The sequence below is a fragment of the Lepisosteus platostomus genome, chromosome 7 (genome assembly GCF_059453375.1).
Source record: "Lepisosteus platostomus isolate fLepPlt1 chromosome 7, fLepPlt1.hap1, whole genome shotgun sequence".
NCBI lineage: Eukaryota > Metazoa > Chordata > Actinopteri > Semionotiformes > Lepisosteidae > Lepisosteus > Lepisosteus platostomus.
In genome coordinates, this window is record NC_142617.1 from 63,459,927 (window position 1) to 63,484,326 (window position 24,400).

The 24,400-nt window shown below is 43.7% G+C and overlaps 2 protein-coding genes and 1 long non-coding RNA gene across 14 annotated transcripts in view; 1 reads left to right on the forward strand and 2 right to left on the reverse strand.

The window, feature by feature from the left end:
- Positions 1 to 13,386, reverse strand: part of LOC148659459 (unconventional myosin-IXAa-like) — a 177,716-nt gene extending 164,330 nt beyond the window's left edge. For 10 of the 12 annotated variants that reach the window (XM_088641710.1, XM_088641707.1, XM_088641713.1 and 7 more), the window contains exon 1: positions 13,025 to 13,386. The gene's annotated coding sequence lies outside the window, so the exon portion shown is untranslated. Of the gene's footprint in view, positions 1 to 10,791; positions 10,924 to 12,907 lie in introns of those variants that run through there. The other 2 variants (XM_088641704.1, XM_088641705.1) reach the window with 2 other exon arrangements.
- A 106-nt stretch (positions 13,387 to 13,492) lies between these two features.
- Positions 13,493 to 19,849, forward strand: senp8 (SUMO peptidase family member, NEDD8 specific). Its single transcript, XM_088641718.1, has 2 exons — positions 13,493 to 13,807; positions 16,316 to 19,849. The coding sequence occupies exon 2, from the start codon at positions 16,343 to 16,345 to the stop codon at positions 16,988 to 16,990; it is 648 nt and encodes a 215-aa protein (XP_088497844.1). The 5' UTR covers positions 13,493 to 13,807; positions 16,316 to 16,342; the 3' UTR covers positions 16,991 to 19,849.
- On the reverse strand, positions 19,845 to 23,613 carry LOC148659461 (uncharacterized). The gene is made up of 2 exons (XR_015940482.1): positions 22,128 to 23,613; positions 19,845 to 20,444 (listed from the first exon to the last, which is right to left on the reverse strand). It is a non-coding gene; the product is annotated as an uncharacterized LOC148659461 (long non-coding RNA).
- Positions 23,614 to 24,400: the final 787 nt, after the last annotated feature.

Below are 24,400 nucleotides of genomic sequence, written 5' to 3' on the forward strand. Positions count from 1 at the left end.
GGTTAAAACTGTTTATCAAGCAAGAACGAATTAGCTTGCCTATGTTTTTGCTTCAAATTAAGAAAGATGTTAATGAACCTAATGCCTTTTACAGCCCTTGTTTCTGTTTCAGGATTCTCTAATTACTAGAATAGATGTAATTTGACAGAATGCTCAAGCAACCCGCTGATTCAAATGAAATCACACAATTAAGAGATGCAACATGTTACAGCACAAATGATTATTTTTAAATAGCCAAACAATCTCGTCATAAAGCTTCTATCACAAAGAATATGACAGACGAAATATCTTGTGTGGCAGTTGACTAATGACATATTCAGGAACAAAGGTTCTATTTAAAAAAAAATGGACTTTAAATGTCTTTGCTCAGAAGTAACCACTCCAGGGTTATAATTTTAAAATTTGTTGAAACTTTCTCGGTGCGAAATACAGTGAAAAAGTCGCCCCTTACGTATCACCCGCAGTGGTTCTAAGTAGAAAAAAAGTCTCAGCCTTATTTTAGCACACTGAACATGAAGAAAAGATGAGTGTTACTGCAGTTAAAGGACACGGTCTTGAAGGCACATACTGCAGCCCATCTTTCCCCCCGCAATCACAGGGCGCCTCTGTAATTAGACTCTGGACAGCGAGACACTCAGACATCACCAGAAGGGTTAGAAGCAGCAGCACCACACCCTAGCAACTGGGCAGCATTGTTCCAGGACAGCAGCTCGGGCCTTAGGGTTAACCATCAGCCTTCTCAGGCATCCATCTACAGACTGCTGCAGCCACAGCTACAGCTGTCTTTTAAAAGGGGCGTGGGGGCGGGTGTCTGGACTGCTCTCTTAGCAAAGACTAGGAACAAAGCCATGTGGCACTGGAGAAAAGCACCAGGCACGAGCATGTGTTGAGGATTAGCAGTGTGAAAGTCTAATGGTTTTAGCAAATGAAAAGAAGACCCATATTTTATTCCGTGTTCAAATGTACAAACGCTTCCCCTCTCAGAAATCGGGCTTCGGCATTTAGCGTCTTGGCATGACTTTGTGTCCACGTTGCGTCGACAGTTAGGTTACCTACCCTGCATAATTTTAGGGGGTTAAAATATGCTCAAGCAATTTTTTTCCCGAAGTTTAAGGAAATTTTAAGATTTGTGCGTTTTATTGTCATGCTGATTTGTTTACTATTGAACATTTCACTTCAGGAACGAGCTCTACGGACCTACAGCAGATGCACAATCTGTCAAACACACATTCCAAACAACCACCTTGAAAACAGTTAACAAAATAGAGACAGCCTTGCTGAAAAACTGTACAACGTGTTGTTTAAAAGTATGAACCCAAGCCCAGTATTTTAACTGTAATACTTCTGTTATTGACATTTTTGCTGCATGCTGGTTCTATTTCTAAATGATTCCTTTACATTTTTAAGATAAACTTAGATCCATCATCTGTGTGTGGAGGTAATGAGTAAGGCTGCTTATGACTGTTGTCTGTCCATCCAATGTTCATCAACTCAATATTTTTTATTCCTTGTCCCACAAACTGATCAGGAACAAATGATAAACATTAGCAGGAAAAGCCCTTCAGTCCATTATCAGAAAACCACTTAATCCCAAGCCTTCTCTTGCATCTTAGGGAGTTCAGAGCGAGTCTATGCTCTTCATGGGACGCCAGTCCATCACAGTGGACCTTTTCGAGACGCCAGTTGTCTTTGGCTGTGCGGGGAAAGTGAGCACCTGGAGAACACACACAGGGACAGCCCGAGATCTCCACACAAGTCACGGGGTGACCCAATCAGGAATCGAACCCAGGACCCTGCAGCTGTCGGGCAGCCACACTAACCACTGCTAATAGTCCTAAACAACCATTTAAGAAAGGCACCATTAAGATGGAAACAGACTAACCTCCACCATTAATGTGATGCATTTAAGAAGAAACAAAAATCTCCCCAAACTGCTAGAAAATTCATTTTGAAATTCAGTGGGTTCAGCAGAAGTAAGACCTGCTGTATGTAGTTTTTTCTTTTAATGAACTGAGTAATAGGGATATTTCTGAGTGCCTAATAGTGTGGATGAATCATTTTATGTCTTCCACGAAAAGGTTACTACATATCTCAGTACATTCTCTAACCCTAAAACAAATATAAACCCAGACTAAATCAAAACTTTCACACACCAACAATCACAAATTACAAGCCGAGAACTTGAAGGCCCATTTCCTTAGGAAAATAAAGATCTGCCACCAAGTCCTGGTTTCTCTGATTTGTGATTGTCAGGTGGGTTGACGTTTAGACTTAAAATGGACCTTAGATGGAATAAGGTTTGGAATGGAATAAAAGCACACTTCTCTCCTCCTTCCACCACTTTTCATTGAGCCTCATACTTCCACACCCTCTAGGGCATGGGACACGAAGAGCTGATCCCTCAAACCAGAAGCAGTTACTGACGTAATGGGAGTAGGCTGCGTTTAAAAACTCAAGTTTTTTAAAAATATTAATTTTTTCACTGAGAAAGGAAAGAGACTGTATTAAATGTATTTCATGCTATGTTTGGTCCTTGTTTCTACTTTATCAATTTCACTGAGAAACTGTGAGGGAAAAAAAGCATTACGCTGTTTTCACATGAGGACATGGTAAAGAATGTTGAGCTGGTTTCGTTTTTGCAATACCAAATCTATTGATAAGCTGTGGAAAAAAATGTACACTGCACTTTCTCTTTTTGTGTCTCACTTTAGAAAGTTCATCTTATTTATAGACACTTTTTTGAGGTGGCTGTTAAATATTGTCCAGCCATGCAAATGTTCTCCAATGGCCCATTGTCTTTCTCTAGTGACCCTGTATTTTTCTAGGGAATAGGGGTTTGAAACAATTACTTTAATATCAGGGGTAGTGCAGGCTATATTGAACATTAGGTAGAGACTGTCTCTCATTCCCACCACAAAAAAAAATAAACTGCAGCAAATTACCATATTTGCCCTGAGAAACATCAGCAGAATCACAACCAAAACTTAAAAATTACTGAGTCAGCCTTGTGATATACTGCTCTCTACTTTAAACATCTTGCATACCACAAGTGCTACATTTGTATCATGGACGTAAACTACTGAAACAATTCCTACTACTCAGAAGAGTGCTGAGGATGAATACATGAACCCAAGAAAACATGTCAATAAAGAGGCACGGTTCAAAAACAAGCAAGGACCTTTCCTTCCTTGTTTAGTTGGCTATCCACTTTCAGCCTGACCCTCCCCAACTCAAAACAAATCCTAGAAAAGAAATAATTCACATAGACTTCATAACCCAGGAGGAATGCTGCTAACTACAGCGCATCTGCGGCCCGAGAATGAGGGCAGATTTAACACCAGGGCTTGAAATGTCAAAACACTCAAACATAACGAATAACAAGTATTTGTCAATTGGGGAAAAGCAATTATAGCTTGCAAATAATATATATATATAATATATATGAAAGGCACTAAGCCCCAGATAAGAATGTAACTTTGAGACTGACTTCAACCCTTGACCTAGACACAACACTAGCTCCAAATGTTCAAAAAGTAGGAAGACTCAATAAGCAACAAAAAGAGCATAACAGTGCTTAACTGGTAAATAGATGAATAAATATTGCAAATGAAGAAGTGTCTTATTCACTCCCATCAATCACTGTCATTTCTGTTTATTTTAAAAAAATGTACAATCGTAAAACACTGAGGAACCTCTCCTACTTTTAACTAGCAGTCGCATTGTTGCGTCCTGCTATTTACAGCAAGTCTTGGTGTCGCACCACCCCAGCTGTCCCCCTGAGCCACTGCAGAAGCCTCCAGGAATCCAGCCCAGCAGAGAGACCCCCCCAAAACAGTCAGGAGGTTTTCTTGAGATGGTTTTTTTAAAATAACTTGGTTGAGTATATTTAAGAAAAGAAATATGAAATGATATTTCTTCCTGTTTCATATAAAAGTATGAAGTATATTTGATTTGCAACATACTGTACACTGTCCTTCAGAGTGAATTTATTCTCATCAACTTTCAATTTTCCAACGGTTTTCTTCACACACTCGCTGCAGCAGGCAGCATGGCAATGTCTGCTCGCCACGGCTCTCGGCTTCAGGGCTCGGTTCCATTCCGATTACTGTGTCAAACCCATGGGTGCTCGTAACTGAGCTTGAGCGGCAGCTGTATTCTGTTGTTTTTGGGTTACCTGCACAATGAACGCTCTAGTAAACAACAGGGCTGTCTTGGGCTGAGGGCCCAGAGAGGACGCTGTACATTGAACTGTCAGATGACGGTACAAAGAATTATTTTTATTTCTATAAGAACTCCAGTCAATGTCACAAAAGCAATGCACTCACACCCCAGTGGAGACAAATGTCCCCCATATTAACAATTTTAAGCAAACTGTAGTGACAGAAGGCCTAGGACATAACATTGTTGTTCTTCCAAGGGAGAGGATGTCGTTAGGCCCATCTAGGTCTGTGTTACACTGTTGGGCTGACTTTTTCCAATGCTTTTTAGGATTCCGAACATTTCAGTTAGGTCCCCACATAATCCTCTCTGTTAAAAACTAGAGATTCTGTTCCTTTAGCCTGTCGCTGTAGGACATTGTCGAACTCTCCCAATTCGTGATTTCCTCTTTCCTGATTTCCAGCAGCAAACCTAAGCTGTTTTGCTGTATTGTACTGCAGCTTATAGTTGGTCAATTTAATGGATTTCTGCCTTTTCTATTGCTGATTAGGGGACGGGCAGGGAACAAACCCCCCTGTCTTCTCTACACGCAGCCGGAGAATGTGAGCAGCCTGCACTGCAAGCCTGCTCTGCTAGCCAGTCCTGGTGCTGGCGCTCTGATGAGGGAGTGATGATGGAGGAAGTGCTAGCACCTGCTAATGCCACTCCAATTGCCATGGTGGAGATGAGAGTAACAGATGGTGGTCAGACTGGATGTTTTCATTCCCCCTGTGTTAAGAGATATGTTATTCTATGCCAGAATTGCATCGTCACAGGAAAACAAGAACCCAAATACAAATTCTCACCTGCAGCTCTTTAAGCGGCAGAGCACTAGAATTACAACTGACGGCAGACAAGTCGCAAAAGCTCTGCCTCCCGTGTTTATTAAGTTCACTTTGCACAGACCTGAACAGAAAAGCATTAAAGGCTTAAACAGCCTTGAAAAGCAATTTGCAGAAGTTGATTCTTTAAAATGTGTTTCAGTACTTGTGGAGTCTCTCTTCTAAAATATCAACTGAAACACCAACCTCAAAACACAACAGAACTGTAGGATTTTATAAACTGCATGAACTAGCTCACATACGAGTCGGAGAGTTTCCTGTATGATTATCGTGGAATTCATGTGTCCAGTCTTTTTCTTGCAAGTTATGACAAAACCTTCCACATAGGTGTTGTGTTATTCCTTAGTTCTTAAAAGCCAGGTTCTCCTAGAATACTTTACCAATTCCTCTTAAAACAAAGAAAGCAAAATGAAAAAGTCCATCCCAGTTTAATGGGAAGTTTCAGATCTTGAGCTTTTGGTGTCTGACAACACTGTCACAGCACATCTCCAATTTTAAAGGAGTAAAGAAATTTCACATCACATTTTGCATACACTCACTTTTCTCTATAATGCTACAAGTTTATACGGATTTGTCACTAATCTATTGAGCGTATTTATACTACATAGTCACGATCTATCAACTACAGCATTAGTTGATGTTTATTATTGGACCTTATTTCAAGTGTTGCCTTAGGTGATCCCAACCCAGCGATTTATTCAATTGAATTCATTTCAATTCAATTCAAATTCAAAGGATAACAGGCCTTGTCTTCTCAAGTTTTATGCTTTAAGTGAGTCTGGAGCAGTGGATCTAAACCTGGTCCTGCAGGAAAACTGTGTCTGCTGGTTTGCATTCCAGCTAAGCTCTAAATCGCAAGTGCTAACTGATGACTTAATTGATAGGCTTGCTTGTTTAGTCTTTTATTTAACTGGTTTCGTTGGGCAGTCTTGAGTGTCAAAAATAGCTTTCTTCAAGGGTACGGTTTCCAACAACTTCAGCACACAGAACTTTGTGCCGACTCCATTTGCTAGCCAGTATTTATGACTGAACAGCTCTTAGAGTTTGATCAACTGATGAACAGACATAGATAAGATGACTTTATCGGCCATACACAATTTCTTGTATTCGGAATTTGATAGGAATCAAACAGTATCAAACACTCCCTCAATGAGTGATTTGTCCTTCTGTAGTCGTCCAATCGGCCAAATTTCTGGCGGAACACGTGAATGAAGGCAGATCAGAAACTCATAGATTGGTACTGAGTTGCTGTCGATTTCAAATCCCGAATGATCTTTTAAGAGCTGAAAGCAAATGAGAAAGCTGAAAGCAAAACAGATACAGTTTGTCCCAAACAGAAAACTGAAATCGGGGTGCCTGCAATTAAGAATTTGGCACACCCAAAAAACAGAGGAGACAGTATTCCTCTAATTCCAAGGTTGGGTATCGCTGCCCTAGATCACTTAATACTTGCAAACATGTTAAACTACCTAAAGCAATCCTTTTAAAAAAAAAAATTGGCTGAAATGTTCAAATCAAGTACTGCATAATCACAAGAAACGCTATATCAGTAAAGAAGACTAGCAGTAGCGCAATCAACAATGCTTTTAGGAAAGTCCACAGTTCAAAAGAAGTCCAAACCACAGTGGACTGAGTATGGAATAGTGTTTAGGGTTCTGGGTTCACAACTGGAAGGTTGTAGTTGTGAATCCAGGTGCAGCACTGCTATTGTACCCTTCAGCAAAGTACTTCACTCAGATTTGCTTTGGTAAAATGCCCAGCTACATAAACAGGTACAGATGTAAGTCATTTTGGATGAAAACATTAGCCTACATTAGCCAAATTGAGAGATTGGACAGAGGTCTACAGTCCAATTTAAGTTTTCACCAGGCACACTGGCTTATTTGGATGCATCAGCTTCCCTGTGACAGTGCAGTGACACCAAGCTCCATCAGGCCTACCTCAGGGAGTGTGAATACTCAAAATCAGAGTGTTCATGCACATAAACAAAATCAGAGCTGCGTATTCTGCGAGCCTACTGCCACGTTACCAGGGCTCAGTCAGGCACCCCTCAAAAGAGCAAACTGTCACAATCGTAACCCCTCCCCCCTTAGGGTGCGCCGGCTCTTTCACATTTTGCTAACTACGTGCTCCTGCCCCCAATCCTGCCCCTCCTTATTTAAGCCGGGCGCTCTCACTACTCCGGGCTCTGCATTGGAAGACGGACGCCCGGAGGCCCGCCTACCATGAAGTCGCCCTGCGTCCGCAGCTCGAGGCCACAGGCCTCCTATCAGCGTCCTGACCCAGCTGAGTCCTGGCCTCGTCGTTCCGTTTTTATTCCCCGTCCCTGCACCCCACCCCGTTCCGGTTTTTAACTCCCGTTTTTGTCCCGTCTCGTTTGGATCACCCAGTTTTGGACTTTTGGACTTCACCCCGGATTCCCCCCCCCCCCCGACTCCTTGCACTAGTGCACCTTGCTCACGCCCCACGAGCCCCAGTTCACCATCACCACACCCCCCTGTCTGTCACCCTGCCCTGATCCTCGTCATCTCCTCCCGTCGTCCTTTTCCACTTTCTATTGTACCGTCTGCACAGGGTCCAGAACTACGCTTCCCGGGAGCCTGGACCAGCTCCCATTACAGAAACATTCCACAGAAAAATGAAATATCAGAATGCAGCATTAAGGGATATAGGGTTCGGTACTAAAGCAACAGAACCATGGAAGTAGATGTTAATATTTCTCTTTTCTTAGAGAAAAATGGACAACTTCACTGAAGGAAAGGGAAAAGATATATGTAAAGAACAAAAAATCATTTCTGATATAAAAGGGGGCAAATAAAACACGAAATTAGTTGAATACAGAACCTGAAAGGGCACACAGTCACACACTATGAGGAAATAATTTGTTATACATCCCAGAAATGGCACAGCAGTGAACAGTTCCAAATGCCAACCATGACACACAACCAGAGCAGATTTGTAACCACTGCTGACAAATTAGACTCCAGTCGCACGCTTTTATCCTGGTAAGTAAAAGGACAAGCAAAAACACACTGCTGTAAAATCAGAACAACAGAATTATTGAACAGATTTAGATTAGAAATATATTTATATAAAATAATGTTTCTATTGTTTATAAGAGGTTATAAGAGAATAATTCTTAATTGTTATTTTTTGAACAGGCAGAAGTGAAGGACACACCACGCATTTCCAAGAGTATGTCAAACTTACCAAGTGTGTTCAAAAGCCTAAAGACAATAAAATACATGACAGGTGCATTGACAGGACAGTCATAGTTCCTGTAGTACAAGTATTTAGATGATCCTTCAAACTAAGGTCTGCTATGGTTCCCCCCTGTACAAGTCCTTTCTCTGGCTTTAATAAACATCATTGAAGAAAAACAGATAATGTTTCCAAGATACAAATAAGCCATTTGGGTGCATGTTAGAGTGTTTAAATAAATATTATGACTTATTTACTTATGGTTTGCAAAGTTTACATAAATCTGTGCCAAAATATATTTACATAGAATAGTTCTCATGTGTGATCCAATTTGTAATTCTTACCCTGTGCAAAATTTACATACGATACTGATCTCCTCAATCCCTCGTCATGAGAAGAATGTTAAGTAAAATGACAAAAGCATGCAAGAGACTCGGGACTGACGCCTGAGTTCCAAATTGTCTTTGCAAACTTCCAAATACAAGGCATCAAACTTGAGTTATTAAACTGTCCATTTGTAAAATAGATTTAATAAGGACTCAAATTCTCCTGCTTCCTCTTTGACCCATTCCAATGAAACTATTTGGCTAAATTTTACAGCTAATGGACTTTTCATATAAGGTCATTCAAAAAGCCCAAAACTGACTATCCTACAAGGTGTACAGTACCTACAAAACAGGCTACGACATCAATTATATATCCAACCATTCCATGAAGAAACAAGAGTAGGAAACATTTCGAAAAGTGGTGCTCACCAAGCAATCATTCATCACGTATGTATCTTCAGGACATACTACTCAGAGCAGCTGACCATGAGACCTTTCATGTGTTCCTGTGGACACTGGTGAGAGTGGACCGCAGCCACTAAGTTAGCTCTCTTTGACTTCCTAAGGGGTCACTTCCAGTTGAAAGAAACACGACTGCTTCCCAACTTTCCAGGGTCCTTCACAGACATGGAAACAGGGACTGCTAGAGTGGGTCAACCAGTAATGGCATTCTGATTCTGAATGAGTTCTACGACCATGGGTTCGAGACTAGGTCATGTCACTAGCCGACTGTGACTGGCACTCCCAATTGGTCAAGTGCCACCGAGGGTGGGGTGGGGTACGATGGCCAGGTCCTGTCTCGGCTCTCAGTGGCACTGTAACCCCTGCAGACATGCAGGCAAGTGACGCTGTTGGTGAGGAACACACCTCTCCTCTGACACTGAAGTTCATTTCAAACCTCTCGGCGTGATCACTTACAGTAATTATGACTACAAATAACCACAGAGCCGTTGCCTTACCTCATCAAACACTGCGAATCTTGGCGACCTCTTTTCAGTCCGCTCACAGACATTGGCAAATGCAGCCAAGGCAACACATGTTTTAATGAAAAATATGTTCCAGAGCATCATCTAGTGCACTGCTTTCTCAAACTCTTCCATCCCTCAGCACTCCTACATAAGTGTAAAAATTTGCAGCACACTGACAGCCTCCCTAGACATACTGATCCAGTACAAGCTGTGCTTGGCCAATCTTGTTTTAACACACATTTCACTGAATCAGACTTTCAGTGTTTTAATTTCTGTGTTCATTGGTAGCACATCAGCTGTGCTGGCATCTCTTTCCTGGTTAATGAAGTCACCTAGTAGCTGCATATGACATTGTGCGATTCCCATTACACTTACAGTACTTCTTATTTTTACAATGCCCTGATTATGAGGTGGCTTCATGAACACAATTACTGTTCTTGCCTCTCTCCACAACTTCCTCCTGTTCAGGAAGCCGATGCTGCAAAGCACTTTCCAAACGGCCTTGTCATGGCTCAACAATCTTGTACAGCGAAGGGGGAATGATGTCAAAAGCTTTACTTTATTTTTAGCACTGATGAATATTTTATGCCGGAGCACTTCCAACTGCGGAGCGATTCTTCTCCTCAGACGCCGCATCGCCAAGGGTGCCTGCAGGCTTCAAACCTACTGCCGATTAGAAGACAAACCATCCTTCCCTAAAACAAAGGCGTTTTCTTCTGGCTTTGAAAGTGCACCATTCAAAACCACATCAAGCTCTCCTGGCTGCTTTCATCAGCTAATTTGCGAAACAGAAAACACTTGTTGTTAGAGAGCTCACAAAGGGTTTAGATCACGTCTGAGAATAACAATGCAATGCCTCCAATGTGGCACCACACATCACCCTCACCCATTCTTAATTATCTTCCCATTACACCAACGTCAATTCAGTCTTCTTTTGTGCTACGCAAAGATGCGGCTCCTTAAACTTGCCTCGTGTGTACTCTACGCCACACAAGGCATGCAGTGAAACTCTCCGGCACGGCCAGTTAGTAAAAAACACTATAATTAGTCTCCCTGAAAGCTTGTAACATCTGCCAGACACCGCGACAGCTCCTGCAGAATTCTGCAGATTACACGGCACACGTGCGATTCCTAGTTTCTCAAGAAGGGACTTCTTCACCCACACACAACTTGTTCCCCCCCCAGTTTCCTTTACCAGTATTTATGTTATTCCTTTTCTTAACCAGATGTGTCAGTTGAGAACAACTTCTCACTTACGAAGAGCCAGAGCGTGTTCAGTTCTAGTCCCCGTCTGACCAGAGGGAAAGGTCCAACAGCCGCGTCCCCCTCAGGATCAGATCCACGGATCCCGCTGTCTGCAGTCCAGTGCTCCTAGCCATCGCTCCACCCTCTGCTACAGAGACATCATTGTCTGGCCTCGGATAACACTGCTTCAACGCTGGACTGTACGTTCTGCCGTGGCTGCCGAGCCGGTACAGTTTTGAAAATGATTCTGCAAGCAGGGCAGGTTGTCAGGTCCCACGTGCAGAGACTCGCTGGGCAGTTGGCGAGGGCGCTGTAGGGACTGCAGCTCCCACACGACAGAGCCATGTACCAGCGGAGCAGCTCCGCACCAGCAGCTGTCTTTAAGGCCCTTGTGCACCAAGCCTGGTCAGCTGCGAACATCCAGCAGACAAGAGTCTTAGCAGGACTCACGCCTTGCCTGTATACAACACAACTACCAGTGCAGGGGTGGGCATTAAATATACTGTAAAAAGTATATTCTCTTTGCTACTCAGTTACACAAACTAAGGGGTTCAGGGTTATTTTCTAGTAGTGTAATGTAGAACTGCTTGCATTTTGATGTAATTTCATAGATTTGTCCGGCTATATTAGATACACCGCTTTAGCCAACACGCACAGACTGATTCTGTCGCAATCACTGTGCGCACTGCTTATGTTGGCACTGCCCAACAGCTACGACAATAAAAAAAAAACAACAACTTCTGAGGAGACTTGTCACAGCTCAAGCAGAGAACTGTTTGTTGAGGAGAAGGATCGCAGCGCAACAGAGCTAAAGAAAATCTGTTCACCAGTTTGTGATACAGCGCAGGAAAAAGGAATCACTCATTTCATAATGCAACGTATTCATATATATGTATATATGAGGAGAAAAAACTAATTTCACCTTATCAACAACAACTGATCAGGCTACAAAGGGACCAGCCACAACGCGAAATGTATTATAAGAAAGGGGGACAAAAGAAAAAGCCCTCTACGTAGGTTAAAAAAAAACAAAAACTTCCATCTGTCATGATAAAACGCAATTCGCTCCTACGGTGTTTACCCCCGCCGTCATCTGCCTGATGCGTCCGCCCAGCTACCAGCTCGACGGAGCCCGATCCCACCCCTGTTTAAATGACCTGCAGCTGAAACCAGAGCCCTTCGAGGTGTCGTCGGAATGCCTTTTCTCCCCAGCTGCCGAGGAATCAGGCTGTGGGGTGTCCGGTACTTATTTTGCACATCGAACGCGCGAGGCACGGACGGACCCTCTTGCCTCTGAACGCCGATGCAGATGCGACCCAGCGCACACACTTTCACAACCAAACCCCCCCCGGCCCCCCCAGCACAACACCGCTTTCCGTCAACACAACGCCACGATCGCCTGGCGCCCAAAAACCTGTCAGGTGAGCGCCTTCAGGGTCTCGCACCACACACGCGAGTCCCCTCTTCCCCTCGACACAACAAGTGAGCGAAAAGGGTCGCAGGGGAGATTTTTCTTTGTCAGAACCGCAGGGAGAAAGACGGCATGATGACACCAGCTACATGCCCCTAAACCAACGTGCACGTCTAGGGCTCCAGTTCCATTTTCTTCACCATTGAAACCCAGCAATGGTGTTAACTGGTGACCGGAGCGTTAAGAATGCGTCATGAAGTCCCGGCGCCGAATTTTATTTTAGCGTCCTCGCCTTTTAAAAAAAAACACCGTTTCATTCATTCCTTGCTGCGACTTTCCGTCCAACCCCGAGTCAAGTCCGCCTGAATTACTTACTCGAGCTGCAGACTGCAGAACCCCAGGACCCCCCGAGACAGCGCAGAAGCCAGTGGGCTCGCCTCTATATAGTGTAGTACAAGCAGCAAGGAGAACACAAAAACCGCAGGCTGCGCTTTCACAAAACAGCCGAGCACGGCGATTCCAAAAAAAAAAAAAGAACTCCCAAAGAAAAATTTTTAACGAGCATTTCTTTCAACAATCCCATCAGCACCGTTAGTAAAGAAACGGCGACGCGGCGGTGTTTTTACACTGGGACAAGGGATGTTTCAGCGCTGGGAGACATGCAAGCGGGCTGTGGGCATTCACAGGCGTCCAGCCAGATGAATGGGATTTCGGTACCTGCCTGGCGTGACCGTCCGCCGCAGCGCCAGAGCCGGCCGCGGGGGTTGCCTGCCGCGAAGTTACGCGCTGTTAGCGGCTGACAAAACGCGACAGATACAAAGTCTCCAGTCTTACCTCCACTCCGGGCTGTATGCACTCCGGCGCGCGCCCGCCAGCGAGCCAGCGAGCGAGCGGCTCCTCTTCGGGGGGGCTGGCGCGCGCTCCCCGTGCGCTCGCGGAGACGGAGCTCGAGCGCTCGAGACGTCCGATGTGAAATCCCCGGCGACGTCGGTCGGTCCTGTAGAAGACGTGTGAGGGGAGGGAGCGGGGGTTCAATTAATCCTCCTCGGCGGCTTGCCGCGAGTGTAAAATCCAGAGCTTCGACGCGAAAAACGCGTCGGTTAATCCCGCTATGTTTCCCTTCTGAGAATTTGTTTTTAAAAAAAAAAAACAGGACCCCCTCTCGTCGTCTCTCTCGCTCACCCCGCGCGCGGCTCGGACTGCCAAGATTTTTTTTTTTCCGCCTGCTAATCAGTGCAGGCGCTCGCGCTCGCGCACGACGCGCGCCCCCGCGGCTACTCCAGGCGAGGACGGGGGGGGGCGGTGGCGGAAGGCCGTGCCTGGCGAGCTCGCGTGGGAGGGCGCAGGGAGCACCCGTGGCTCGGCGTGACGCATCGCGGACCGAGACCGAAGGAAAAGCCGAAGAGGCGGAAGGGGGCGCCCTCGTGCTTGGGAACCACTGCTGCCCCGCACTTCTGTCGTGAAATCATACCCCCCCCCCCCGAACAACGAGTCAGCCTTGCGGGAAAGTTGCAAAACTGCTTTACGTTACACGTCGGTTTTCTTCGGTCTGCAATGAGAGAACGAGGAACCTCAAAAAAATATCTCGTGCAGAGCAGTGAGTGAGTTTTGTCCAAGGTAAGGCTAGGATACATCTTTTGAGTGGGTGTTCAGCAAAACGCCGAATGCAGAAAAATAACCCCTGGCGTTAAGAAAGAGGGAGGTTTCTGAGTGATCAATAATGTGCGCAATGCAGTACAGTGTGTTACAAATCTACAATCTGTATTTGATCATATATATCATGTATATATCATTTTTCCCTGTGAACGTAACGTTAAGTAAAGCTAACAGTTCGTGCAGTGTTTCGTTTGAAGTACGACTCTCTGTAAATACAATACGCCATGAAAACATTTCGAAATAAAAGACCGTTACTCTGAAAGCATATACTGTATGTGGTGTGGGATATGAAGCGATATAGAAAATTACTGTTGTTCGTTGATTAAAAAAAAACAGACCTGCCGACCTCGCATCGGTTTGTTTCAGACAAAATTCTCTTTTGGTTGTAACCATAAAGCCATAATTGAAGTTCTGTTAAGAAAATTAACTATTCAAAACGTTTTTGAGGCATAAACATGTATTTACAGTGTGAACTCGGTGTATTAGGTTAATGAATCCCAGAATTCTGTTATTCAAGGCTTGTCATGACTTATTTAACAGCACGTTTCGCCAGACGTACTCCAATACAGTAACGTGCACACTGGAGCATTGTATACATAGCACTGAAGTGTATCCAGATGCTACATGATTTCCCGTTTATCCAGTCATTTGAAAAGTGTTTTTTTACATTTAATCTTTTATTACCCCTCTATATCAATGATCAATTGCACTATGTATGAGTGAAATGTATTCCATTTATCTGGAATTGCATTAGTGACCTAGGAGGTCATACAAGCTTTCTAACCAGGGGCTACACATGCATTATTGATATTTGAGAAGCTTCCTAGTAGAGTAGATTAAAAAATTCAAGAAACTTTCCATAGTGCATTGGCATCCCTGTAATTTACAGTTTCCCTTACAGATCATTTGTATTTTCTTGATACTTAGGATACTGTATTTTACAGATGCTTAGCTGTTCCTTAAACTAACCTGTTAATTAAGAATAAAAAACAAAGGCAATTTATTTTAAAAAGCTAAATTTTTCACTACAGATTTTGCAAACCAACTGAAACAATGATGTTAACAAGTATGTTAAAAATAAGAGTATTACAGTCATATAATATAAATACCTCGGGGACACTATACTGTACAAAAAATGCCGCCATCCTTTGGCATAAACATAAAACCGACAAAACCGAGGTCCTGACTCTCTATGGTCATTAATAATCCCAGGGTGTTTCTTGAGAAGAGTAGGGATGTTTGGCGTCCTGGCCAAATTTCCCACTGGCCCTTACCAATCATGGCCTCCTAATAATCCCCATCTATGAATTGGCTTCATCACTCTGTTCTCCTCCCCACTAATAACTGGTGTGTGGGGAGCGTTCTGGTGCACTGTAGCTGCAGTTGCATCATCCAGGTGGGGCTGCACACTGGTGGTGGTGGAGGGGATCCCCATTACCTGTAAAGAGCTTTGAGTGGAGTGTCCAGAAAAGCACTATGTAAGTTTAAGGAATTACTGTTATGATGTTTCTTGTGACAAAGAATATTCAGCCACTAGTTTATTCTAATCTTAATCTATTGCAACAGAGGTAAATACTTTCACAGTTTATGTGCCGAGATAAAGGATGAAACTGCTTCAAAGGATATACTGTACATATCAGAATACGCACAGTTTCAGACTGTTGAATGTGGCAGTCCTGACAGAGACAATAGCCTCTAAACTGAGCATTAGCACAAAAGAAGGCTTGGCTCCCATGAGACGTTTAACCCCTTTCTTTCATGGATATGTGCTTATAAATGGTGAGTATGCCACTCAACTCACACCTCTTCAAAAACTGCTCCAGGAGTTTATTTCCCACACTCCCCAATTACAAAGATGGTAGCAGAAAACAGGAGCACTTTCATGTCTTCAGATGTACATTTCCTTCAGATGCCAGAGGCTGCTTTCTTCCAGATGACTGCAGGAGCACATGTCCCTTGGGGGGGATGAGTGACTTCAGAAGGGAGAGCTGGCAGATCCCATAATTAGGGATTTTTTTCAAACATTTTTACTCCAGGCTGATCCCCTTCTGTCTGGTTCATTAGTAAGCAGAAAAGCTATCGCTAATGGCTACAGCTATTTCAATTTATGCCACCGTTAAGCCTGATTCAAGAACAATGCTGTATGACCCCTCTGTTCCTCAGGTCAGTTCAGTCTTAATCGCTCGTGAGTTGTAAAGGGAAAAGGAGCCCTACAAATTGTGAACACACTAGAAGAAGCACTAACACTACATTAAATGGATAATGCGAACTATGTTAACGGATCCTCCTGTTCTTTTTTTAATGTAACGTGACGAATAAACTAGCTATTATAGAAACATACTAGAGAGCTGATACCAACCAGCTTCGGCAGATCCGATGATTTTGCTAACTATTGATGATATTGATGATCTGGTTTCTTACCACACATGCTTGGTCCAGTGGCTGTCATCTCCGTCCTTGGTCTCCTAGGTGGAGTGTCTCTCCCTGCCTTGGAGAATGGACCCGGTGGTTCTGAGCTACCACGATAGCCTGCTGAGACGGTCAGACGTGGCCCTGCTGGAGGGGCCCCACTGGCTGAACGACCAGGTGATCGGCTTCGCCTTCGAGTACTTTGGCACCGAGCGCTTCCGGGACCTGCGGGGGGCGGCCTGCTTCATCAGCCCCGAGGTCACGCAGTTCATCAAGTGCGCCTCCAGCCAGCAGGAGCTGGCGCTGTTCCTAGAGCCCCTCGGGCTGCCGCGGCGCCACTGGGTCTTCCTCGCCGTCAACGACAACTCCAGCCAGGCGGCCGGCGGCACCCACTGGAGCCTGCTGCTGTACCGCCGCGACCGCGGCCGCTTCGCCCACTACGACTCCCACAGCGGCGGCAACGCCCTGCACGCCCGCCGCATCGCCGCCAAGCTGGAGGCCTTCCTGGGGTCGGCGGGGGGGGTGCCCTTCGCAGAGGAGCCGGCCCCCGCGCAGCAGAACAGCTACGACTGCGGCATGTACGTCATCTGCATGGCCGAGGCCCTGTGCGAGGGCGCGGGCCCCGGGGGCCCCGGGGGCCCCCCCGCCCCCCTCGCCCAGCTCGTCACCCCCGCCCACATCACGCAGAAGCGGGCCGAGTGGCGGAGACTGATCGAGAGGCTGGCCAAGGAGTGACCGGTCCCCCGCCCTCGCCTCTCCGGACCGCCAGCATGAGCCTCAAGGCTGCTCACAGGCAGGTCGGGGAGGACTGAGCGGACCGCTGTTCCTGCTGGGCTTGGACACAAAGGCAGAGAGAGAGGACCGTTAGCGGGGGCCCCTGCTGGACTCGGAGGGTTTGCTAGAGTCTCTTACACTTGAGGTGCCATGCGGACCCTTAATCGTTGCCCCGCTATGAGGGGCAGGGTGTTGAGCAGCACACGAAGAAGTGTGTTTTCAGCTCCGGGGCTTTCACAGGGTTCCTCAAGGCCTCGTTTTGTGCCAAAGCAAACTGAGAACATTTAGGAGAGAAAGTGTGCCTCTCGTATTCCTGAATGAAACTATAATTGAATTATGATGCATTATTTTTGCGCAGTTGAATAATGTCTTGGCTTAGCTAGCTCTTCTTTGCTATGTTTGTGGCACAGCCTTTCCTTTAGGATCTGGGGCCTGGGTTTTCCAGGGAGAGTGTGAAGCGTGGAAGAGGCAGGGAATCGCAGCGCATCACACTGTTGTGTCCGCATGGGTCTAGATCTCTGCATTTCCTGTACCTTCATCTGTATCATATTTCGACCACTGAGATGCTATTGCAAAGATTAAACCACTCAGCTTTCCTTTTGGTCATAAAAAAACCACTGCAGTCCACTGCAGAGAACAGAAAGAAGATAGAAGTGGTGAGGCAAAACTTCTTAAAGACTGTGAACAGCACTATCCTGTGCTCAGTCCGTTTACTAGTAGACTGATGTTTTTCACATTTATTTGAACATTTTCACTTCATTGTATGTTTACAAGGATTATTACTCAGGGTCACAACTAAGCATTAAACTGACACAGAATGTTTTTTCTATTGAGTATATAAGATGGCCACAACAGGCTTAATGTGCACAATCTTTGTAAGCATACACATGTGGAGCCACAGCTGCATTTGCAGTTTCTTTCGACTCTTTTAAAGAAGTATTTGTGTAAAAATGCATGACTGTGTAGGAGCACTCCCTCTCTGGAGTTAAGTGAGGCACTCATGCGTATCTGTGCAGAGAGCAGGAAATCCTACGTAAAAACACATTTGTTCTTGAGGAAGTGAGATTGAGTTAGCAGGAGAAAAATCGTGATTCCTAATGAGCAAAGGGTGTAATCACACATTATAAACAAACACTGGAGGGTGGAAATATGGCAAAAAAAAAGCCACGTTTGTGAGACAATCGAGAAACACACCCATCTAAATAAGGCCCTTTAAAAGTTAGAGGAAAGAACCTTTAAAAAGCCTAGTGTAAAACTAGCAGCTCGTAATAGTACATTTTCCAGAACAGCACAATTCATGCACAACCTTTTGGGAAGCCTTTCAGATGCTACTTTTGTCCAAGATTTCTACTACAAGTAGAAAATTGTGATTATAGATTAAACAGCAACTGAGACCATAACACTAGGATATGAAGAAGGAACACACTGGTGATTAAGAACTTTTTTGAGGCACATCCACCTACAAATATCATTTGCCATTTCACCTCTGTGTTTATTCCATTGACAAGCATATGTTGCCCTGGTGTAGGCGGTTCAGCAGTCAGTCTGCTGGGTTCTAGAAATCTGTGGCTCCAGTCCTGGGTTTCTCCTCCTCTGTTCGAGGAATCCTGGTAAGAATAGTCTTGGAATCAAGGCAGAGCTGGCTTGAGCTGTGTTGGTTGATATTGCTGCTCATATTTGTGGATCATCTAAAACTTGATGAAAAACATTTAGAATAATATTCACCCATTGGTCAATGGAATTTGTCAAGAATATTTGCAGAAGAAAAAAAAAAGTATTATGGCTTTTGAATGCAAAATCCTTAGGTTTTATAGTTCGGCGTGTGCAAGTTCTACATGACTGATATATTCTGTGTTATTAACATCACCAGAGCAGAGGGAAATCCGTTATGGAGCCTTCTCTTGGACTAAGCCAGAACTATTTAGCTCAGTCCTGCCTTTCCTAGGTCTGTGCCACAAGATCACAGATCTGATAACTTAAAGTTTAACCAGATAACCTAGACAAAGATAAACACGTTAAAAGATAAATTAACAAAGTTTTCTAACTGTTGTAGATGCTCCAGCTGTTTATTTCTAAGAGCACTATACTGACGGGCACTCAGAATATTTCTTGAAGCTCATTTCAGTCCAGGCTGCCAGACTATTTCCTCTATGAACACAGAGCAGGCAGTGCTAGCTGGCGCACTCTGTGGGGTTAATTCCATCTCTTTTCAGCTGTCTCTCAGATTAAGGCATATCCATTCGGCCGATAAATCACTTTATTTCCCACCCGGCAAACAACAAACAGGCGAGGGAAAACCAGGTGCATCCAACTCTGTGACCTGGATGTTAACAAGGAAGTCTGAGGCAGTGCTTCATGGTTTCTCCACACTGTAGCAGGAGACCACTGTCGTGCAGGAAACTAAGCTCTGTGTTGCAGTTTGGTGGAAACTCTAGCTGGAGAATAAACTAAAGGCACCCCACTTCTCATTATTGTACCTAGCCTCCAGTGGTGACATCAGATGAGTTTGTGAAATGAAGATATTTCTTGAGTTCTTTAATGTCCATGATTTGCCATTAACTAGGTTGATGTCTAAGAGTAAATTCATTAAAGGTGAAAGTAACCTGAAGTGCAGCAGGCTATTTATTAATTTGACAGAGAGAGCTTAGACTTCATGAGGAGTTTCTGAGGAAGAATGCTTTGCTTTTTAGATGTGTTCTTACAGGGAAAAGGAACTTAACAAATGCCTTTAATATTAAAGTATATTGATTGCTAAAATGTAGAGTGTAAACCTCTACACTGTATTTTCTCAGTGTGTAATAAATTGCTTTCAGGCTTGTTTGCAAATGAAGGGTTTCTCTTTATTACTCATAATTCACGATTTAAAAAAAATCCATTCATGGAGAGAGAAATAACCCCTTTTAAAGGTGATGTTCCTTAACCACAGGGTCAGAAAATTTGAAGATCCACTAATAACATACTAACTGTACATATATCTTTCTAATACTGTAAAGCTAGCTTTTAAACAACTTTCTTTCAATGGGGAACATACAAACCTTAAAAATGGTAAATATACCACTTTTTCTGCCCACACTCATTATACAGTATGCTGCCTCATGCTTGTCACAAAGCCTAGATCAGATAGCTGGATGCTGTCATTTCACTAGAATGCTTTTATCCCTGGGTAGCTAAATAAGTGGTAACAAGAGATGAGCTGAAGAGTGTCAGAGACACAGTGTAACTAGGAAAATTAGGCTGCTCCCGAGTGAGTTGCAAGCGAGCCTCCTCAACCCCTGTCTGGGGGGCTGATGTTGGCCCCAGGCGTTCTGTGGGTTTCGTTTAGCCTGCTCTTCCCATTCTTCAGTAACCTGCCATCCTCGGCAGCACGGCGCTCCGCGGCGCGTTCCTCTCGGTGACGCGCCAGCGTCCTGTATCACTGCGTCAAATGAGAAGCGGATTTAATTCCTGTCATGTTTGGGTTTTTGGTTAAAGTCTGGCTCCAGCTCTTCCCAGGCTCTGCAAAGACGAGGCATGATCGCGTTTAGCCTCTTGGCAGAAAAGGCCGTATCGTTTTTCACAATTATTTTCAGCTCTTTGGCAAAATATGTTTGAGGTGGTTTCTAAAACAAGTCAATCTTTTTTGCATGACTTTTTTCACTGTTCCCGACATTAACATTTAGCATTGCTGGGTTTTGACTGAGGGGGCTGTGCACTTTTTTTTGGTGACGTGCCAGCAATGGCTCAGAAAAACTGTATGGATCGCTGTCATTAAAAAATGCACAATAATTCATTTCTGTAGAGAATACAGATCAGCTTTTAATAAACCAGGCACTGCCAGAATCTGCTTTGTACAGATCAATACTCACAGCTGTTATGACCTTTTTAAGTAGGAGTTGGAGGATTTTTAATGGAACTGATAAGCATGCACAGACGTATGTGCTTAGCCTCTATGCCACACTGTATTTCCTTAAGATTTTCCTTATAGTATCCTAAATATAATATCTGATTTAAAAATGAGATATTGCTTTCATATGGGAAGCAATTTAGAAATGATAACTATTGTTTAGGTTACAGTACCTGCAAAAAAACTAATGTCATTGCCTTAAAAAAAAACATTAGATTGCTTTTAATTATATCATGATTTGAAAGATAAAATTTCAGTCAGGCCAGGGTCAGGTGGCTATATTACAGAATGCTTCCAGCTTGTGTTTTAAATAAGTGGCCTTTCTCTGGGCATTTCGTTGCTAATATTCAACATTCATAACAAACAGAGATGCGTTTCCCTGGCATAACAAAGGCAGTACAGCGGTATCCCTGTGCAGGTGACTTTTCATGGAGAGCTCCCACTACTATGACTTTGTCTTCACACCAGTTTCCAACAGACTAGTTTTCAGTGCAGTGATGTGTTAGCCCTGATTAGCTATTAATTCTATATGTCGGTATTATTAATTGTAACAGCCCAACACAGGAGCCTAATCAAAGGCAGACGCTCGGCACATATACAGCTTTTGTATGCCTGAGAGCATTATGGGAGAACTGATGGAGAAGGCAAGACATCTACGCCAAACTTTTCCCTCTTCAGATAACACTTTCTGTACAAATATGTTATTAGCACTCTATTTGTTTCCATACACATCAGGGCTGTTGAATTTAACCAAAAATTAGGATTACTCTACACCCATTTTATAGGCACCAGATGAGGAGGCCTCCTACCGTCTTTCCTTGAAGGAATCAATGCGCGGAACCTAATTTATTTTTCTTTCATATTTTTCTCCACAGTTTAAATTTCCCAGTTCCCTCTTCAGAGTTTTGGAACAATTTCTAGCAACACAGTGGAATTAAATAAACCTGGAATACCTGCTTCTGAAGGAATGCACAGGAATCATGACCAATTTAATTCAGTGATTAAAAACAAATGTAAAAATCTACAGATACAATATCTAACCATATTGTTTTGCTTCTTGATGTTAATGACACTTCCAGACCTATTTGCTGTGAGTACAGTTATACCACTGAACTACAAAATTTGGTGCCGCTGTCTGTCCTTTAAACCAAATTGATTAATCAAAGATCCACATATTCTGAAGGTGGAGATATTGAGGTCAGGAAAGCAAATTACCATCACACAGTGTGTTCTGAAGCCCAAGCAGCAGTGAGGGTCTTCTCCAGCTGCACCCTGGATAAGAACCTTATCCTGATGCAACATCTGCTGGAATACAAAGAACACAAATTTGATCTGAATTAGCACGTGCACAAACTATGCTATTAATACAATTTCAATTTTACCTGACTGGCACAGATCCTAAACTGCTTCAGCCAAGGAAACCTTAGTGTCGCTTAATACTAGACAGACCAGAATCGTTTCTAACCCCCCGTATGGACTTGGCTTATAGAGAGGTTAGATAATGAGCATGGAGTGTTACATATGTATTAAAACATAAGAAATGACGATTAACCCAATCTCCCTGTTCCTGCCAAAATAACCAATACTTAATCTTAGTCGAAATTTGAACCTGAAGTTAGAAAGTTCCATTTTTTTTTTATAACAATTAAGTGATCCTGTTCAAAAGCTGCAGACACAAACACTGTAAAATGAGACAGCTGAAAATCTAAAGGCACTCTTAGCCATTCCCTAAGCAAATCTCCACTCAGTTGCATGTAACAGAAGACACACTCCAGCACACACTTACTCAAAGAAACAACCCTAAAGCACTACTGTGGATGTAGTAATAGCAAGTGTACTATAAGCCTTCATCAGCTACCAAAATGGAAAGTCTCTCACAGCATCACTGATCAAGTACTTCTGACATCTATCAAACACAGTATGCCACGAGCGTTGCAACAGTACCTTTTGCCAAATTCTGTCCTGCCGAGTTAGTTTGATTTATCTCTGAACCCCTGACCCCTGTGCATGTAGACTTTCCCCTGGGCATCTAGACCATGCAGAAGGACACACAGGGCAGCGCAGCCACCAACATCTGCACCGGGCAGAGCTTATAACGTGAGCAGGGTGGTTACTCCCAGCAGCCAGCTTCTACTGCAACCCTAACTGTGGCCTGCTCAAACTGCACAGCAAGACGAGAGGTGAATAAGATCCCTGCAGCACCTGCATCCTAGCAGCACCCTTCTGCTCTAAATAGATTCTCTTCCAACCGTGTCAAAGGATTTGATCAATTAACTTAGTGCTCTTGCTTTTTTAAATGTGGAAGAGATTGTCAGCTGAGATTATATTATTAGTAAAACACAGTTAAGTATGGTACAGGTTTATGGTTATTGGCCCACTACGCAACAGCTCACCATATTATCCATGTCTCCCAGTCAGTTGTTAGTAACTGTACGGTGTAGAAGAGCATTTTTCAAAGCAGCTCTGGAGCTCAAATTCCATTAACTCCCTCATGCCACAAACGTCATTTGTATCCCCGTTAGCTCCAGATGTCAATGAATAGGCTAATGGTTGCAAGGTGACTTTCTAAAAAAATAGAAATATGGCAGTACATATACACTAGTGAGCACAAATATGTAAAAACATTTGCATCTGCAGCCATGATATAGTTCAAAAGTGTAGCAAACATCAGTGAAATTAGTATAAATTGATATTGAGCATGTTTTTATAAAATCAGATTAGACTATTTTTTTTAGGAATATTAGAGTTCAAAAACATACACTACAAAATGTTAATACTCATTCAGATCTGGGTGATTTACTTTTTTTCACTCATTCCAATTTTAAACTATGCATTTCTGATGTTATTGAAGAACTTAAATGTGAATTTGCAAAACTGGAAAAAAAAACTTTCCACTTTGCTTAGATGTACATTTGGTTGGTTATAAGACAATTATTGCCATCATTCTGAAAATATGCCAGACAATTCCTAGTCATCTCAGCTCTTTTAATCCAGCAGGGCTACATGCATTAAACAGGGAGAGCTCAAGGTCAATTTTGTTTGGCTGAGTGATTTAGCTTACATGTCTGTGGCACATAATCCAGATTTTAAAAAGCATTCATGCCCAAAGGCAAATAAGCCTTTCATATGCAGTATTGAATTTATTGCTTTCACCAAGTTTACCTCAGTTCTGATTTAGTCATTGTTGCATTGTCTGTAACTGTAATGCAGTATGTGCCTATTCTCCCTGAGCAGAGCACAAACACCTGAATGTCATGGGGTGGCAGGGAGAGTACTGTTATTCCTGGAATATACAGTAGGTCTGTTGATGTGCACAATGTAGCGGAGCTGGTGTGATGATGTCAGCGCCCTCCCTGCGTGTAGCAGGGTCCTCAGCTGCCTGGGCTGGGGGGGTCTCCTTTAGCTCACGCGGTTGGTGCCCTGTTGTGTTACGCCGGAGACCCGGGTTCGCGCCCCAGGTGTGGGGGACGGAACAGGCGGCGGGGGGC